Source organism: Hyperolius riggenbachi, chromosome 1, assembly GCF_040937935.1.
Source record: "Hyperolius riggenbachi isolate aHypRig1 chromosome 1, aHypRig1.pri, whole genome shotgun sequence".
Lineage (NCBI taxonomy): Eukaryota > Metazoa > Chordata > Amphibia > Anura > Hyperoliidae > Hyperolius > Hyperolius riggenbachi.
The window spans coordinates 385,223,141-385,243,024 of NC_090646.1; the positions used below are offsets into that span (position 1 = coordinate 385,223,141).

The 19,884-nt window shown below is 43.2% G+C and overlaps 1 protein-coding gene across 1 annotated transcript in view; it reads left to right on the top strand.

Annotated features, from left to right (window-relative positions):
- Positions 1-19,884, top strand: part of ACER2 (alkaline ceramidase 2) — a 49,082-nt gene that overhangs the window by 18,956 nt on the left and 10,242 nt on the right. Inside the window, exons 3-5 of the mRNA XM_068234398.1 lie at positions 7,111-7,225; positions 12,745-12,886; positions 15,202-15,339. Coding sequence (XP_068090499.1) covers positions 7,111-7,225; positions 12,745-12,886; positions 15,202-15,339 — 395 coding nt within the window. The remainder of the gene's footprint in view (positions 1-7,110; positions 7,226-12,744; positions 12,887-15,201; positions 15,340-19,884) is intronic.

A 19,884-nucleotide genomic window follows, 5' to 3' on the forward strand; every position in this document is an offset into this window, starting at 1 on the left:
TGAGCTAAAGGGGAGAACTGATCAAAATTCCACTGGGAAATTTACAGTGGTATGTAAATATTTTCATTCATTCATTTCTTGATAAACAGGCTACAGGAATACTGCGGCATTGATGGCACAGTACTTCAGTGGTTCCAATCCTTCTTGAGTGGCAGAACCCACAAAGTGTCTATGGGGCCCTTCCTGTCCACCCCTGTAACACTTAAGTATGGGGTGCCCCAGGGCTCAATCCTCTCTCCCCTGCTTTTCACGATTTACATGCTACCGTTGGGAAAACTAATCCAAAAACATGGCCTGACATACCACTGCTATGCAGACGACACCCAACTATATCTTTCCTTCAAGCCTGGTGTGACAGACCCAACTCTAACTATAAACGCCTGCTTACGTGAACTACAGCAATGGATGAATGACAACTGGCTGAAACTAAATGCAGACAAAACTGAAGTCCTTCTGATTGGAGGGCAGAGCATGATAACAAAACAACTTAACTTGCAGTCTTCACCACTGGGAATAGGAGGCACGGATCTACGCAGCTCTGATCATGTGCGTAGCCTGGGAGTTCTAATTGATGGGGATTTAAACTTCAGAACTCAAATCTCTGCTGTGGTGAAATCATCCTATTTTCACCTGAAGAACATTGCAAAAATCAAGCACCTCATACCCCCAGAAGATCTGCCAACCTTAGTCCACGCCTTCATCACATCCCGACTGGACTACTGCAATGCTCTCTACACTGGCCTTCCAAAAAAGGCCTTGTACCGCCTACAGCTGATACAGAATACTGCTGCCAGACTGCTAACCAACCAACCCCGTCACTGCCACATAACGCCAGTCCTGCATTCCCTTCACTGGCTACCTATAGAATGGAGGGTCCTATTCAAGATCGGCCTACTGACATTTAAATCCCTGAATAATCTGGGCCCTGGATACATGAAAGATATGTTACAGCTGCGAAGCAATCCCCGCATTCTCAGATCCACAGGTTCTAATAATCTAGTCATACCCAGAGTCCACTTAGAAACTTTTGGTCCCAGAGCCTTCTGTCATGCTGCCCCTACGTTTTGGAACTCCTTACCTCAACAGATCAGGACAGCCCCATCCCTGGACGTGTTTAAATCCAGACTGAAAACCCACCTGTTCAGTCTGGCATTTGCAGAAATATAACTTTTGTTGTGTGAATACTTCATCCTACTAATTACTGAATCTGAGAGAGCCTAAGCGCTTTGAGTCCTATGGGAGAAAAGCGCTATAGAAATGTTATTGTATTGTATTATTATTGTATTTCTCTGTTGAAAAACCTAGCAACTTATAGCAGAGAAGAGAGGAATAAGCCCCATGGATTTCTGAACTGTTAGTCCACAGAGGTCTGTGCAGTTAGTGCAGAGCTCCAGCACACATTCAGCATGTACTGTACAGTTCTGGGGATTCCATGCTCTTTGTTCTCAGAGCTGTACTTGTTTCACATGAGCCACTCATTCATTATCACATGGGAACTGACAACATGTACAATGACACTCAGAGGTCTTCTGCTGCCTTCTTTATTGTACTCTGTTAGCTTCAGTGTTTTTAGGAATATTCTGCCTCATCAGTTCTTCTACAGATAACCAGTGCAGTGGGTTTTATATTCCCTGTATCCTCTGCTTTTGATGGTTTAGGAATTGACAGTCAAAGGTCTTGATAGAAGAATACTTCTATGTTAGGCCCAGTGCACACAGAGCGGTTTTAGGAGCTATCCGCCAACCGCATCCGCCAGTGAAAACGCTTGCCTAATGTATCTCAATGGGATGGTGCACACCAGCGGTTTGAGGTTTTTAACAAACCGCAAACGTGCCTCCTGCTGCACGTTTGCGGTTTGCAGAAGCGTTTCTGCCTCAATGTAAAGTATAGGAAAAACGCAAACTGCTGTGGAAAACGCTACATCAGAGCGGTTTTCCAGGCGTTTTTGTTACAGAAGCTGTTCAGTAACAGCTTTTACTGTAATAGTATTTGTAATCTGCTACACAAAAACGCTAGGCATGTTTAGAAAACGTCTCTAAACATGCCTAGAATCGCTCTGAAATCTGCTTCAAAAACCGCTAGCGTTTTGTGGATCTGCTAGTGGTTTTGGTGTGCACTGGGCCTTACTGTGGTCTCTCTCAACCAGAAGGTTGTGTTCAAATGATGACAGCCTGACTTCAGCTACTACCATGTGTCACTTCTTACCTGGTAGACCAGGGTGAATAAGTAGTGTGATGCTTTACAGCCAAATGCTAACTTAAAGTGGGATAATTACGTCCATAACATATAATAAAATCGGTCTAACAACTCCTTATTGTCCATACAGTTATCCCACTTGCTTATGTCCTAATGTAATGCCATCTCTGTAAAACTAATCCCCCATTTCATGTACCCATGAACTTGGACTACTACTTAGTACTTGATCTGGCATTGTGTATCTGCTTATTGCCTGTATTGTGTTGTCCGTCACCTCTATTATCATTGTAACCTTATTTATTCTACAGCGCTGCGTAATATGTTGGAGCTATGAAAATCCAATAAATAATAATATCAGAACATCTGTCACATTAGCCATCCAGATGAGCTTTCTCTTTAGTTTCTTTATTAATAACGTATCTCGTGATCCCTGTACATATAAGGAAGCAGGGCCGGCCTTAGGTTTCACAGCGCCCTGAGCGTAACCAGGTTTTGGTGCCCCCCTTCCCCCAATTCATCCTCTTCGCGTTTCAGCGCACCACACACATACACTAATGGGGGGGGGGGGGGGGGGGGGGGCGTATCCGTCCATCCTGACATATAGCTATAAGTCCCCCCCCAGTATAGGTAGCCAGGCATAGGTGACCCAGTAAAAGTAGCCAGCTGTAGATCCCTCCCAGTATAGGTTAGCCAGGTAGGTGTCCCCAGTATAGGTAGCCAGTATACTGTCCCCAGTTTAGGCTAGATAGGCATTTGTCCCAGCTATAGGTTAGATAGGTAGGTGCCCACAGTACAGGTTAGATAGGTAGCTGCCCCCAGTGTATAGGTTAGATAGGTAGGTACCTGCAATATAGGTTAGATAGGTAGCTGCCACCAGTATAGATTAGATAGGTAACTGCCCCCAGTATAGATTAGATAGGTTGCTGCCCCCAGTATAAATTAGATAGGTAGGTGGCCCGCAGTATAGATTAGATAGGTAGGTGGCCCGCAGTATAGATTAGATAGGTAGGTGGCCCACAGTATAAATTAGATAGGTAGGTGGCCCGCAGTATAAATTAGATAGGTAGGTGGCCCGCAGTATAAATTAGATAGGTAGGTGGCCCGCAGTATAAATTAGATAGGTAGCTGCCCCCAGTATAGGTTAGATAGGTAGCTGCCCCCAGTATAGGTTAGATAGGTAGCTGCCCCCAGTATAGATTAGATAGGTAGCTGCCCCCAGTATAGGTTAGATAGGTAGCTGCCCCCAGTATAGGTTAGATAGGTAGCTGCCCCCAGTATAGATTAGATAGGTAGCTGCCCCCCAGTATAGATTAGATAGGTAGCTGCCCCGCAGTATAGGTTAGATAGGTAGGTGACCCCAGTATAGATTACATAAGTAGCTGCCCCCCCAGTATAGGTTAGATAGGTAGGTGCCCCCAGTATAGATTAGATAGGTAGCTGCCCCCCCCAGTATAGGTTAGATAGGTAGGTGCCCCCAGTATAGATTAGATAGGTAGCTGCCCCCCAGTATAGGTTAGATAGGTAGGTGCCCCCAGTATAGATTAGATAGGTAGCTGCCCCCCCAGTATAGGTTGGATAGGTAGGTGCCCCCAGTATAGATTAGATAGGTAGCTGCCCCCCCCCCCCCAGTATTGGTTAGATAGGTAGGTGCCCCCAGTAGAGTAGGTAGATAGGTAGGTGCCCCCAGTATAGAGTAGGTAGGTAGGTAGGTGCCCCCAGTATAGAGTAGGTAGGTAGGTAGGTGCCCCCTCATACTGGAGGGGGAGCCGCGGGGAGGGCAGCCCGACCTCTCCCTCCCTTCCTCTCCGGGCCGCCCTCCGTGCTCCCCCCTCAGATGTACACTGCAGCAGAGCCAGAGAAGAACAACTCACCTCCCTCGCTGGTTCCGATCACCGGCGCCTCTCACTTCCCGCTGCTCGCCTCTTCTACATTAGTTACTGATGCACACTAAACTTCCTGCTTAACAGGAAGTTTAGTGTGTATCAGTAACTAATGTAGAAGAGGCGACCAGCGGGAAGTGAGAGGCGCCGGCGATCGGAACCAGCGAGGGAGGTGAGTTGTTCTTCTCTGGCTCTGCTGCAGTGTACATCTGAGGGGCGAGCACGGAGGGCGGCCCGGAGAGGAAGGGAGGGAGAGGTCGGGCTGCCCTCCCCGCGGCTCCCCCTCCATCACGGTGGCTGGCTGCACGGGCATCATGTTTGCGCCTATCACGGCACCAGGGGGCGGAGCTTCCATGCGGCAGGAGCGCCCCCTGGAAGCCGGCGCCCTGAGCGATCGCACAGGTCGCTCAGGTCAAAGGCCGGCCCTGTAAGTAAGCTTGGCACAGTGTAGGAGAGATGAGAGCAGCTTTCTGCTCCTTCATGTGAGAAGGCTCATAGTGAGAGTGAAAGTAACTTTTATTAAATTATAGAAAATTATTATAGTACATTTTTATTTTATAACTCCCGATAATTGCCTACCAGACATGACCTGGTAGTTTTAAACTATATGGTAACTGTGTGGTTGATCACTTGGCAATTGCCCACTGCACCATTTATGTGGGTGTCCATAGTGGACACCATGGGAACCGTGCATCTCTGATTCACAATCCTGAAAAAATAATGCATGATAGGAAGATTTGTCATTGAAATTGCCATACCAGTGTGAACCTTGTACACGCTGTAACTGCTTTGGTAAAAATCTTCAGTTACAGTATGAGCCGTACAGTTCTGTCAGGTGTTGTAATAAGGTACAGTAGTACTTTTATTTAGCCTTTAGGTGGAGCCACATTTTGTGTGCTGGTGTTTCCCATAGGTGGACAATGACCACATCTACTAGGAAATTATGATGCGGTAAGCACAGAGATATAGAACAGTTTGTAGCTTCTGTGTGACGTCTGAAACACAGGCTTCATTTCTTGTTGTCAGCGGATCTTGGCATCTGTATCACCTGGAGAACAATGGATGTAGACGTCAAGAACTTCAGCCTGCTGTTTTTGTACAGCTAGCAATGTTTACGTGTAATCTCACTAAATCTATTGTTTAGCCAGTAGCACAAGCTGCTGTTTTATGACAGGGGTGTTGTCTGGCTATGATGGGAACTTTGAGCTATCACTAAACACAAATAACTTTTTTCAGCATATAGCAAAGCCACTTTAGTACTGTTCAAAGTTTTACCATCCAAAATGCCATAATTCATAGAGACAATGGAGTAAAGTTTGATGACCACAACTTAGAATTTAAAATAGACCTCATTCAACATAGAACTCATTCTTCAACAGACACATTAAAATGCATTTATGACTAGATGCTCAGCAGTGCCATTTTACGAGGTTAAGCTTTTTAGATAACTGCTGTGACTTTACTGTGTACTGTGCTGTTTTCTGAATGTGACTTTAGATTTCCCTTAGTACTGATGTCTGTTAATCACTGCCTAAGGGCACTTTCACATCTGAGCCTGTTTTCTGCGCTTTAACGCAAAGTCAATACTTTGCGTTAGCCAAGGTAAAATGCGTCGCAATGCAACAGCCCAACGACACGCTGCAGGCCATATGCTTGCAGGAGAACGGCTCCTGTACGCGTTCCCAGATGTGATATAAGCTTAATGCACTCATTTGTGGTTAGATCGAACAATGATAGTTTGTATCACCCTGGCCTGAAGTGTGAAGCTAAGCTAAGCTTTCCTTTGAATCTTCCTCCTCTTTTTTTCCACTATGTTCCTTTACTGCAAAAGGCCTCCTCTGCCACTGTCTCCTCACTCAGCTGAATGAACATGCATGCTCAGCTAGGCCAAGCACTCATGTTCAAATGATGATTATGCTTTATAGGTCTGACTATTTTTTAAAATCTGCACCAATTTTTAGTTAATGATATCCATTCAAATATGGTTCAGGGGAACAAATAATTGCCAGATTGATGCTGTGTACCTCACTCTGGATTCAACTCGTTCACGGAAGCTGTTGAGGACTGCCTTAGGTGAGAAATTAGCGTGTGTAAAGAAGGCCCCCTAACGCCCACCTTCACCTAAAGATCTAGCATGCCAGATTTCAAGCAACCAACCCCCGAGTGCATTGTTTTACTTATTATTTACTTATCCCACCTGACGGAAGTTGCTTTGTCTCACACTGTGTGTCATCCTTCCTCTCCACTTCAGAGCAACAGATTTGTGTCTAGCCTCTAGGCTAGTGACATATTTGTACAGCATTCGTACCCAAGCTATTGAGTCCTGATTCCTGCAGGCGATATTCCTCATACGTGTATATGATCGAGTGTATTGCCTCTTTCTAAATATTGATAGCACTATACAAGTCATAAACCCCAACCAGTAAAGCAATTGTTATGACATTTCTAAAAGAAGAATTATTTGTTTTCTTGTAAAGGATTTTAAATGATAGCACTGTTATAGCTCTTATTAAAGGATACCTAAGGTGACATGTGACATGATGAGATAGACATGTGTATGTACAGTGCCTTGCACACAAATAACTATGCTGTGTTCCTTTTTGTCTTTCTCTGCCTGAAAAAGTTAAATATCAGATATGTAAGTGGCTGACTCAGTCTCTTGACTCAGACAGGAAGTGACTACAGTGTGACCCTCACTAATAAGAAATTCCAACGATAAAACACTTTCCTAGCAGGAAATGTCACTTCCTGTCTGAGTCAGGACTGAGTCAGCCACTTATATACCTGAAATTTAACTCTTTCAGGCAGAGAAAGAAAAAAAGGAACACAGCATAGTTATTTGTGTGCTAGGCACTGTACATACATATGTCTATCTCATCATGTCACATGTCACTTCGGGTATCCTTTAACATTTTGTTAGTCTTCAGTCTATGGCAGTCTTAACCAAAAGCTTATAGCATCTTCTTGTATTGTCTTATTTGTCTACATGCTTTACATATTTTATCTGACTTCTGTCACTCACTTTGTTTTTTAGGTCAGCAACATTTTGTTTTTCGTCTTGCCACCAATATGCATGTGCCTGTTCCGTCAGTACGCGACCTGCTTCAATAGCGGCATATACTTAATATGGACCCTGCTTGTTGTGGTTGGTAAGTGTAACAGCTTGTGTGCTCAGCATTAGACATGTAGGGAGAGAATTCCTGTGCACTTCCTGTTCCGAGCATTTCTATACAGCGTACAGCCTGTGACATCCTCTTTGTTTTCTGGAATCAAGTTATTACAGCTTGCCAGTGTCACCCTTGCATCCTGGTTTTTCGTATATAGCGTTCCTGCCAAACAGTTCTTATCACTTTGTCTCCACTGAAGTTCCAAGTATTGTCAAATATATTGACATTTCTTTCTAAAGTACATAGAAGGTATCCCTTTCTGGAAAGGCAGATTATGTGCTTTGTACTCTGATTTTATTCAGCCCAACTGCAAGATTTTTCTTATTAGTGTTTAAAGGAATCATGAAGCAAGGAATCCTTTCAGCAACCCTCTCTACCATTCAATGTGTCCCAGGTGAAAACTGCAAACTGTTCCCATCTAGTAGCATTAAAATATTTAGTAGACCCAAGCCAGAAATGCTGGATCACTGATGTTCTCCAGTGCATTGTACATATATAATAAAGACCATTGGTAAATGATAAGAATGTATGTTTACACAGATAAACTTGGGCTGTGCTGCTGACTAGATGGATATTTCAAGGTAGTTATGCTGGCCATACATTTAAGGTGCCCATACGTCTAGCGATTTTGGTGGCTGATTGGCCAAGATTCAGATCTCTCTCTGATCAAATCATAACGCCATAAACCCCTAGCCGATTCCCTATCGATTTCAACATGAAATCTTTCTGAAATCGGCCTATTGACACCGCCTTGTTACCCCCGGTGCTGTCCACCCTCCCCCAGTGTCTGTCTATGAATGCTTTACCTGTCGGTGTCCGCCGCTGACCTAGCTTTTCCATTAAGCCTGAACAATTTTAGGAAAAGATTGAATAGCACGATTTCTGTAAAAAAATTGCGATTTCGATTCGATTCACGATTTTCTTCAAATCCAGCTTTAGCACTAAATTCACAATGTACACAGTAACATTTACAAACATGCAGTGACAGAAAATAACATCATACTATCAAATTGGTAGTATAATGTCATTGTCTGTCTTGTTTGTAAACCTTACTGCATTATGTGAATTTAGGTGAGAGACTAGAGAAAAAAGGTGGAGACTAAGGAACGCGTGATCACAACGCAAGACTACAGGCGGCAGGCCCTAACACAACAGGACCACAATTTGGCTTATGTCCTGTGTGTATATATATAATATATTATGCATATTCTGTGTGTATGCAAGATGATGTGTGCTGGGCAGTGGGCACTGTGCATGGACTGTATGATAGGTATATATATTTTTTTTTATTATTTTATTTATTTATTTTTAATTATTTTTTTTTCTAATCACACAGTCCAGCTCACAGTCACCTCAGCTCGAATGCACAGTGCCCACTGCCCACACTGCCGAGCACACATCATCTTGCATACACACAGAGTGGATGAGGCACATACAGGGTGTCAGCATGATCTGACTGATGTACAAACTCTTGCCTGACAGTACTGCCGCCAGCCCAGCTGATAACGTGCTAGGCTAGGCGGAGGGAAACAGAGCGAGAGCCTGTGGGCGGAGTTTGCCGCCCGCCCAGCTGATGAGGTATTAGGCTGGGCGGAGCGAAAGAGAGTGAGAGCCGGTGTCGTGTCAGCTATTGCAGCCTCTCATATTTTGCAGCCCCGCATGCGCAGTAGGAGCCTGCGTCCCATTCAATTGTGCAGCCACGGTAAAACGTCATAAATATCGCCGCTTCCGCACCAGGTACACCCCCGAAATTTTCAGGGGAGGAAGGGGACCCCCAGATCTAGCTCTGTGCCGAATTGCAGCCCCCTAGCCCCGCTGGTTCCCGAGACTGATTGCAGCAAACCTATCTCGGGAACTAGCGGGGCTAGGGGGCTGCAATTCGACACAGAGCTAGATCTGGGGGTCCCCTCCCTCCCCTGAGAATTTAGGGAGTGTACGTAGTGCGGAAGCGGAGAGATTTCAGGTAAATAATGTCTAACTTCTCACTGAGCATGCGCAATACTCAGTGAGGAAGGCTGCTTCCGGGCTGCAATATCTGACATTACACCTGCAGCGGCTGCCCGCCCTCCCAGCCAATGACGTGCTAGGCAAGGCGGAGGGTGATGACGTAGCCGGTGGAGGTGGCCACAAGGAAGGAGATAGTGAGAGCCACTAAGTCGCCGCTACAGAGCGGCAAGCAGGAGATAGACTGCCGGCCTGAAATGCAACACTGCTGCACAGCAGGGGGGGAATCGTGAGATATCGCCACGTTCGCGATCACGGAATCGTCGTTTCCGTGATCGCGATTTCGGTTTAAAAACGATAAATCGTTCAGGCCTATTTTCCATCCTGTCAAATCGATTTTTGATCCAAATCAATTGAATTGAACATTTAAAGCAATCTATTCCGATCCGATCAGTGTAATTGAATCTGCTGGGAATCGAATGGGAACATTGATGTGTCTATGGGCACCTTAAGACTTCCAGGGACAAATCTAAAAAACCTGGACATGTATGCAGAAATTGGGAGAGTTGTGAGATCATATGATGCATGGGGTTGATGCACTAAACTGTGGTAATATCACTGCGCAGATAGCGCACGGCAATATTACCATTACTACAAGCAGCGTGTACTGCAAGGTACACTATAAGTGCGACTGGCGGTATATGAGTAGCACAAATGTTACTAAGGTAGCGCTCATTACTAATGGTAACACTCATTAGAAACGTGTTGCCATATCAACACTCCCACTACTCAAGTACCACAGGTCGCACTAATAGCCAATTAACCATGGTACACTGCTGCTGGTAGTAACGTTAATATTGCCCTGCGCTTTATGCATGCAGCAATATTACCGCGGGTTAGTGCAACAACCCCCTTGTGCTTCACATTTTTCACTGATAACATTCTCTGCTTGCCAGGTAAATGCTCCCTTGTGTTGTTTTACAAACATGTGCCAAGCCATATTCCTGTAGATGGTTAGCATTTATTAGCAGCACTGGCAATGATAAAGTTCAAAGCTTATGTCATCTGTAAAATGTACTGCATGTGGTCACCTGAATATATGAGATGAATAGATTTTCTCTTCACGTTTAGTTTAGAAGCAGTCCGCTGTAACATGAAAGAGCTTCACCTTCCAGATCTCCATTTTGTCTCTTTGAATCAGGAATAAAGCTTTATTCAAACAGTAGACAATAAACTGATTTAAGGTCTGTGTGAGTGTTGCCTGTCCTGCACAGCAGGCCAGAGCTAATGGTAACATTCAAATGTGGACCATCTCGCACTTTCCACCCTTCATCTCTGTCCATTAGGACAATGCATGCTGAGCTAAGTGTGCAAGTCTTTATACAGGGACCGCAGGGCATAGTGACGGGTATCAGTCAGATCACACTTTGTATGGCCCACTATTATTGAATGTCTGTACGATAGCTTAGATGTCAGCTGAAATCTGTAGCTGTGAGGCATATAATGCATGACACAATGACTTGTCCATTCATATATAATGGCACTCTTTCAACAGTTTTATATTTGATTAAAAGAGCTTTGTTCTTTGAGACAGTTGGAGCAATAGCAAGGCTGGGATACTGCTGTTGCTTACAAAGTATAATTATTTTGCCAACATATACTGTGGTGCAGTACAATAAAACAGGATGCAGATGACAAACCTGCATGTATAACAAGTACAAACGGTGACACAGGAAGATAAGAGCACCTTCCCAATGAGGCTAAGCCTGAAACACACATAATATTTGAATTGGCCAATAACTGGCCAATGTTACCATGTAGAGAGCTTACCGACCCGATCTGTTCATTATCTGTTGGCCCTCATGCTACATAGATAGAAGTGGTAGAATTGGCCAATCAAAATTAGACGTGTGTATGCAGCCTAAGCCTAATACACACTGGCTGCATTTTGCGCTGCATTTGTGTTTTGAAAGACACATTCTCATTCACTTGAGGCAAAATGTGATTCTCATGCAAGTAAATGAGAATGTGTTTTCAGTGTATCCGTCCTTACAGCCTATAGAATGGGTAAGGGAAAAGGAACTGTGTGTAATTGGAGGTAGTTAAGAGAGGCAAGAAGACAGAGATGATCAGCAAATTGCACATTTTTCTGACTTGATGGACATTTTGTTGCAGTGTAAATACAGCTTGGAATTGGGTCCATCAAATGAGGTAGCAGCTGATCATATTTGGCCCAGTTTCAAGCTACAAATTACAACAAAATTTACCCCCAGTCTGAAATATTAGCATCTCATTTATGATCTCTACTAAACAGCTCATCTGTACGCTGATTGGGGGTAAGCTGTCACCCAAAGCATTCAAGGGAGATTGTTTCAGCCAACATTTAAGAATGCAACCCATGGGTCTTAGACCAGTCCAACTTGGAGTAACGTTAAAGGACACCTGAAGTGGAAGGGATATAGGGTCTGCCATATTTATTTCCTTTTAAACAATGCAGATTGCCTGGCAGTGCTGATGATCCCCTGCCTCTAATACTCTTAGCCATACACCCTGAAGAAGCATACAGATCAGATATTTGATTGAAGTTTGACTTGATTTGACACTTGCTTGTTTCAGGTGTGTGATTCACATGTTGCTGATGCATGAAAGATCAGCAGGATAGCCAGGCAACTGGTATTGTTTAAAAGGAAATAAATGTGGCAGCCTCCATATCCCTCTCACTTTAGGTGTCTTTTGATCTGATTGGTTGGCTTTTCCTGCCCATAATTTAATGTTTCTTTCTGACTATCTGGTATTTCCATAGCCATGAACTTGTGTGCTTGACTGAGCTAATGTGTACATTCATAGCTAGATTATTTCCCGATTATTGTTTCAGGAACCCTTGGGCTGTGCCTTAATGCCTGACCGCATTTTGTTATTCAAACCTACCTACCCCCTTTCCCCAAAATTAAGACATTCCACTGAAAGTAAGCCCTAACAAGAATTTTGAGCATGCTCAAAATATAAGCCCTACCTTGAAAGTAAGCCCTAGAGGCAGTAAGGGGAAAAAGTATGGCAACTTTTGTTATTACTGGAGCCCTGAAACGCAAGTGCCGTACTTCTCCATAGGATGAAGCTCAGGGACACAGCAGCATGGAGCTGGGGAAAGAGGATGCACAGGAATATTGGAGGGCATGGGGACAGAGGAAGACACAGCGAAGGACACAGTAGGATGGGATAGAGGAGGACACAGATATAGAGGGGGACGCCAGGAGGACACTTAAGGTACAAGGGGGACACAGGCACAGAAGAGGTGGATCCAGCAGAGGAAGAGGCGGCACAGTGGGGAAGGCAGGAGGACACACAACACAGGAACTTGTGTGTTCATAAAAATATAAGACATCCCCTGGAAATAACCCATAGCACATCCTTTGGTGCAAAAATGTATATAATACACTGTCTTATTTTCGGAGAAACACGGTATATATCTTAGAATCTTCCCATCATCCATTTAGCTAGCATTTGCTTTATTTATGAGTACGTGTGTAAATCACTTGTGGCTGATTTTATTTGTGCAGGTATTGGGTCAGTATACTTTCATGCTACCCTCAGTTTCCTGGGACAGATGTTGGATGAGCTGGCCATTCTTTGGGTGCTGATGTCTGCATTAGCCATGTGGTTTCCAAAAAGGCATTTGCCAAAGATGTTTCGGCATGACAGGTAACAACGCACTTTCTCCTAATGGTACTAATCAGATTGAGCCGTGATCTGTGCATCATGCAGTTAAAATTCTCCAGCTGGGTGACCCTTGTTGGAAAATGGGGGTCAGATATCTCAATGTGTTGCTTCTGTTTTTGCTGGCAGGCTCTTTCGCTTATTACAAAAGAGATTTTTAATGAAGAACAAATAAACATAGACCCATTTTCCACTATGTGTATTTGTTTTCTCATGCAATAAAGTTTTTGGGTAAGCTAACAAGAGTTTATACATAGAAAAATAAATGAAAACTTATCTGAACTGAAGACATTTGAGATAAAAGTAGTACTGAGGGAAGGGATGTGTTTATAATAAAGCTGACTTCCTGTCCAGTATTCTAATGGAAGAGTGAGTATTTCTTACTGCTGTTACTGATAAGTATCAAAGTCTGTAGCCTGCTGTTTCTCCTCCCTGCTACCAGCAGCTGCACATTGCTGATTGGACTGTGATAAATCTAAATGCTGCCTGTCAGCTCCCAAAACCTGCAGCGTGCTATAATAGCACCATACTATGCTGGACGTCCATCAGTAAAAATCAACAAATGTATGCCACTCATTAATCAGTTCATATACACGTCCCAACAGTCTGCCTAACTATCTTCCAAATTTGCCTGTTGGAAGATACTGTAGTTGGGTGTGTGTATGGCTGGCAAACAACCAGATGATCAACTGATAACAGATGCCAGATCCAACCGCTGGATCAACCTGCCCAACTATCATGCAGGTTGGAACGTGTGTACAAGTCTTTTGAACAACTTTGTTGTTTTTGAATGCAGACATATTGTGCAGTTTGTCGTTTAGCTTGCACACATGGGGCCTGATTTACAAAGTGTTTCTGTTAAATTATCTCACCTTATTATTAACTCACTATCTATCTCTCCTTAAATGACCTAACTCATGGTTTACCTCTCCTTATCTAACTTAACTCATGGTTTTGCTCTTCTTATTTGACATAACTCATGGTTCAGCTCTCCTTATTTGACATAACTCATGGTTTAGCTCTCCTTATTTGACATAACTCATGGTTTAGCTCTCCTTATTTGACATAACTCATGGTTTAGCTCTCCTTATTTGACATAATTCATGGTTTAGCTCTCCTTATTTGACATAACTCATGGTTTAGCTTCCCTTATTTGACATTACTCATGATTTTAGCTCTTCTTATTTGACATAACTCATGGTTTAGCTCCCCTTATTTGACATAATTCATGGTTTAGCTCTCCTTATCTATTTATGTCATTAATTCTATTTCCTTATTTGTTTATCTCATGCATTAGCACTCCTTACAGTTAAGGTGAAAAATAAGTAACCTTTGTGAATCAACCCCATAGTATTTTAGCGAGTTGGATGTTAAGTTGGTTGGCGTGTGTGTACGCACTTTTCGTTTAAACAACTCGTTGTGCGGTTGGGTGTGTATTATGTTGGGCGTGTGTATGAGCCTGTAGCGTTACTCTACAGTTTGACTTCAGCCTTGCTTGCAGAGGACTGTCAGATAGCGAGGGCTCTCCATTGTTGGCCCGTTACAGTGATAGCAAAGAAAAAATGGAACACATGCTAGTTGTGAGTAGGATTGGGGTGTACAGAGTTATGTCTATCTCGTGTCACATGTCACTTCAGGTACTTTTTAAAGACATATAAATCTAAGTACACTAACACTTTAAAGATGGCAGGACTACAGGGAATTCAGAGGGCAGTCTTGCCTAGCTTTGCAGGTGATCTTTTGCCATCCTGATTAAAGGAGTAAAGATTCTGCTACTTAAACAGAAGTAGTGAATGGTGTGTGTACGCCTTATCGTTGGCCTTGCAGGAAGCTAATGATGTAAAACAACTGGGAGTATGCACTGTGGGCTGTAAAGCTGTTGTAGGTATACATACATGCTGTATACCAAAAATGAAGTAGCTCTGTGTCCTTGCCTGCTTCATTCTGCTTCTTCACCCGTGAACAGTCATTCTGTGGCTCGGTCACAAGGGAACTGTAAAGGGGCGGGAGGGGGGTCACTAAACATAAGGGAACTTTACAAGAGAGAGAGGTGGCCAGTAGACATTGAGGTTGGCCCTGCGACTTGGTCCCAGTGTTCAATGTCGGCCCACTTTGTATTTGAGTTTGACGGCCCTGATTTAGAACATTCTGTGTACGGCCACCAGTAGTATAAGCTTTTTTTAGGTATTCAGGTAACCAAAAACTTCTTCTGGTAGCCAAATTAACAGAAACAAAAGCAATGTAGCACATAGGAGAAAAATGATTGGATTGTTTTAACTATTGGACTTCTGTGGTTGCAGGTGGAGATTTAAAGCGGTGGTTGGCATTCTGTCTGGAATAACGACAATCCTGGCGTTTATCAAGCCTGCCATCAACAACATATCCCTTATGACTCTGGGAATACCGTGTACAATTCTTCTCATTACTGAGCTTAAGAGGTACAGTATATTCATTAATGTTCTGACTTTCTTAGAGATTTTTTTTTCAGTGCCCTTTATTCGCCTTTCTGACTGAACATTCCAGGACAGCTTGCACACTTCGGCTGTAGTTACAAATGTTCTCCTGCTGAATAAGTTTACTTTGAACACTGGTGATCTGTTTAAATACCTTCTTTGACTTGTAGGCATCTATACCATCTTTCTGAAGGCCTTAGAGAACTCTTTGAAGCTAGGCTTAGTGATACCTCACACCAAAGCAACACCGAGAAAATCAAACTGATTGTTTGAGGGTTAAATAAATCATACCCTCCAATAACCTCCAAGTATGTGCATGTGATCTTGTGCAGCTACCTTAGTTTAGGTATTATCCATATAAACCATATTTCAGCAGAAATCTGATCAAGTGCTGTGAAATGATGAACTATTGTATAATTAGGTCTCTTTTGAGTCATATTTGGCCCCCATAGGCCAGGTTCACAGTGGTCAGTTGTATAACTCACCGGTCATTATAATGACTGTGAACTGCATTGCAGACAGACCATAGACTTTAATACAAAGCCTGCGTGCAGCGAGTTAAAAAAACATGACCTGTTAATCTGAACAGGCCCATAGAATTGTATGGGCAGTGAGTTGACATGCAGAATTTTTCTGCAATGCAACTGACCACTGTGAACAGTGCCTCAAAGTACCATGTCTGTGGATACCTTATGGAGCTATCTGCCCCAGGCTAGTATAATTTCTTGGTGTACTGACTGGGGATGCATACCTCAAACATTCCACTTGTGTACCGGGGGGCGGGGTCATTGCATCTGTGTTCTGCAAAGAAGCTTGCACTGTACTTGAGTAATTTGCAAAATTGCATTTGTATTTTCACATGCGCAAAAAAACCCTCACATCTTTCAGCATAAATTCGCACATCACATGCGAATACCCATTGATTTCATTAGCTTCAGCAGAAAGAAAAAAAAGCATGTGGAAATTGGCATATGAACTTACATTTTAATGTGAAAAAATGCACTTTCAATGGAATAGTTTTCATTGAATGCATTTTTTATAGTCTGTTTCGATCTAATAAAAACATTGGACAGCTTTCTTCAGATCTTTGTACCAGCACATTTGTGTCCCATGTAATGTTTGCCAAATACGCTAGATGCATGCAAATATTTGCATTAAATTGGCATACAATAATGCAAAACTTTGCATACAGAAAAACGTAGACGGAATTTAATATAGTCGTGGGGCCTAAGGGTGCCTTTACACTTATCTCTGCAACTTCTAGCCACATTTTTCCACCAGTTTTTCGTATTTGCGATTCTGCAGTTTGCGATTTTTCACATCTGATTCTTCTTTTTTTTTTCTGTTTAAGTTTTTATGTGAATATTCAAATTCTGATTTTTCCATGCATGCCAATGAAGGTAATTTACATTCATTTATATGTGATTATCTTTACATTCACAATTAATCTGCATTTCTATTGACATCATATGTGATTTGCATGTTTGGTGCAACACAAGAGGCATGGCCCTTTTTTTCTGCAGAAAAATCACACAACAATACAAGTTAAATGTGATGCCATTGACTTGCATTAGATGTGCAGCGAACATGACTTTGCAAAAACGAAAATTGCAAATGAATTCTGTTATGTGTGAAGTGGGAATAAAAGCGTAGTAACTTACATTAGCCAGAGAGATCGCTAAATGCAGGTATAATGTGGCTACTGTCCATTACACTGTGAGTCTTTGTATTATTGAGTGAACCTGATATATACAGTATGCAAAGTTGGTTTGATCCATTTAAAAACCATGTGCAAAATGATAGTAAACACAGCACATAAAGCTGCAATCTTGAACAAATTCTCAGCATGCCATTCTCATCTCTGTGGGACACTGTACTCACTGATAAATGACATGGTTTCAGCACTGTCACTGTTCATGATCACATGACCTTGAAATTCCTAGAAAGTGACATCCAACAAAATACTATCTGGTCCTTCATCCTGACCAGCCTACGTCAGAGCATTAGCCTTTGTGTTGTAGCGTGTGCTGCTTTCAGAATCCTGTTATCACTTTGCAGGCTTTTAACTGTGTTTTTGTTTTGTTGGAAACGTGAGAGTGAATTGGCTGAATGTTTATGTTTTGTCTTCAGGTATACTATCCTAAATTATCCTATTTTTTCGTTTCAATAAGGCCCCTCTTTCACAGAGCGACGTTAAAGTCGCACGTTAGAAAATGTTTCAACGCAGACTAATGCACAGCAATACTAAGTCTGTGCGACATTCACAGTGCACACGTTGCATTTGTGTTTAACGTGTAGCGTTATTAGAAAGTGCTGCTTGCTGTGCGTTATACATGTTATTAGCTGTGTTGGACTGTTGCACATGCTCAGTAATGACTTGGAAGCATACTTTTCATTGCCTGTATGGTTTACTGTATGCGATGATAACGGGGCATTAAAGGAATACTGTAAGGGGGGTCTGGGGAAAATTAGTTGAACTTACCCGGGGCTTCTAATGGTCCCCCACAGACATCCTGTGCCCACGCAGCCACTCACCGATGTTCCAGCCCCGCCACCAGTTCCCTTCTGGAATTTCAGACTTTAAAGTCTGAAAACCACTGCACCTGTGTTGCCGTGTAGGAGCGTACTGCGCAGGCACAGACCATACTGGTCCTGCGCAGTACACTCCTGGTAACATCAGCGGGATCAAGGACACGGCAATGCAGGCGCAATGGTTTACAGACTTTAAAGTCTGAAATTCCAGAAGTGAACTGGAGGCGGGGCCGGAGCATCGGTGAGTGGCTGCGTGGGCACAGGATGTCTGTGGGGGACCATTAGAAACCCCGGGTAAGTTCAACTCAATTTCCCCTGACCCCCCTACAGTGTCCCTTTAAGTTGCGTTGCGACTTTTTTGGGGCGTTGCGTTGTCATTGCGACTTGTGGTTCATGACTAAATGAAATGCAGTTGTTACTTCCTACTGTTATTCTGTAGTTTTCTTCCCGTCTTGTGCCACAGTCTCAAACTTTTTCCGAAACACTGATATGTTCATTAGAGCTATAGCCCACTAGAGCATTAGGCGATTCTTTATTATTATTTTTATTACTTAGTATTTATATAGTGCCGACACCTTCCGCAGCGCTGTACACAGTATATTGTCTTATTGCTTAACTGTCCCTTTGAGGGGCTCACAATCTCATCCCACCAAAGTCATATGTCCATGATTGTATCGTGTAGTGTATGTATTGTAGTTTATTGTCAATTTAGGGGGAAGCCAATTAACTTATATGTATGGTTTTGGAATGTGGGAGGAAACCGGATTGCCCGGAGGAAACCGACACAGGGAGAACATACAAACTCCTTGCAGATAGTGCCTTGGCTGGGATTCGAAACTGGGATCCATCGCGGCAAGACGAGAGCACTAACCACTACTACGCCACTGCGTATGCCCATGCTAATCTAATGAAGGTTAATGGAGGTTAGCGCACAGGGGCCAAGATTTGCCGAAATTGCAACCGCGGGTCCTTCAGCATTTCTGGGGAGGTTTAATAGGGAAAGCAGGTCTCAAAATCGCTTTTCTTTAAATTGCTCTCAGCCTTTTGAAAGTGATTTGCATATGCAAGTGATCACCCAGCCTCACTTTTTTCCATTTTACGTTTTTCTTTCCTTCGCTTCCAGTACTGGGTGTAATAGTTGGCTTATTGGAACATGTTTAGATCTCAGAATCTGGCTATAGCAGTCCTATGATGTAATGACCATTTTATCCCATTCTAACCACCAGTGCATCTTCCTCGTAACACAGCTCATTTGAGGGTAGGTTCACAGTGCTACGTTAAAGTCGCGCGTTATAGCCCTTTCTAATGTGTACAAACGCACTGCAGTGCAAAGTCAATGCTACCTTCACAGTGCATGCGTTGCGTTATTGTGTAACACAGCACGTTCTGTGAAAGTAGTGCTTGCAGTGTGTTTGGCACGATGTGGGCTGCGTTACTGTGTTTGCACATGCTCAGTGGATTTTGTTTTTAAGAAAAAAAAACTAGCGCATGCGCCGTTTTGGGCGCATCAGGATGCCACGATAACGGCGCATTTGATGCGACGTTAAGGTCGCATTGAAATAACAGCTAAACGCAACGCAATATAGCATAACGTGCACTAACACATTATGCTTTTGCGTTGCGTTACTACCTGCAATGCGACCTTAACGTCGCACCAAAAACGCAACGTCAACTGTGAACTTAGCCTTAAAATGGATATGGTCTTTCTCTGTTTCTACAAACTTTTCAGGACATGGATACTGAGAACAGTAAAGTGTTGCCCTGATCTATGTCACATCAGGCAGCAGTAGACTGAGGCAGACTGCCTCCATTACCCACTGATCAGTCATGTAGTAGGTGTGGTGGAATAGCAGTTCACTATGATGCAACCAGAACAACTATTTACTACATTTTGGGTAGGGGATTGAATTTACTATTTTGCTGGTCTGTAGGGAACAAAATCAGTTTATTTACCTGTGTAAGTACACTTATCCCTCTCTCTAAATGTTCTTTTTAGTC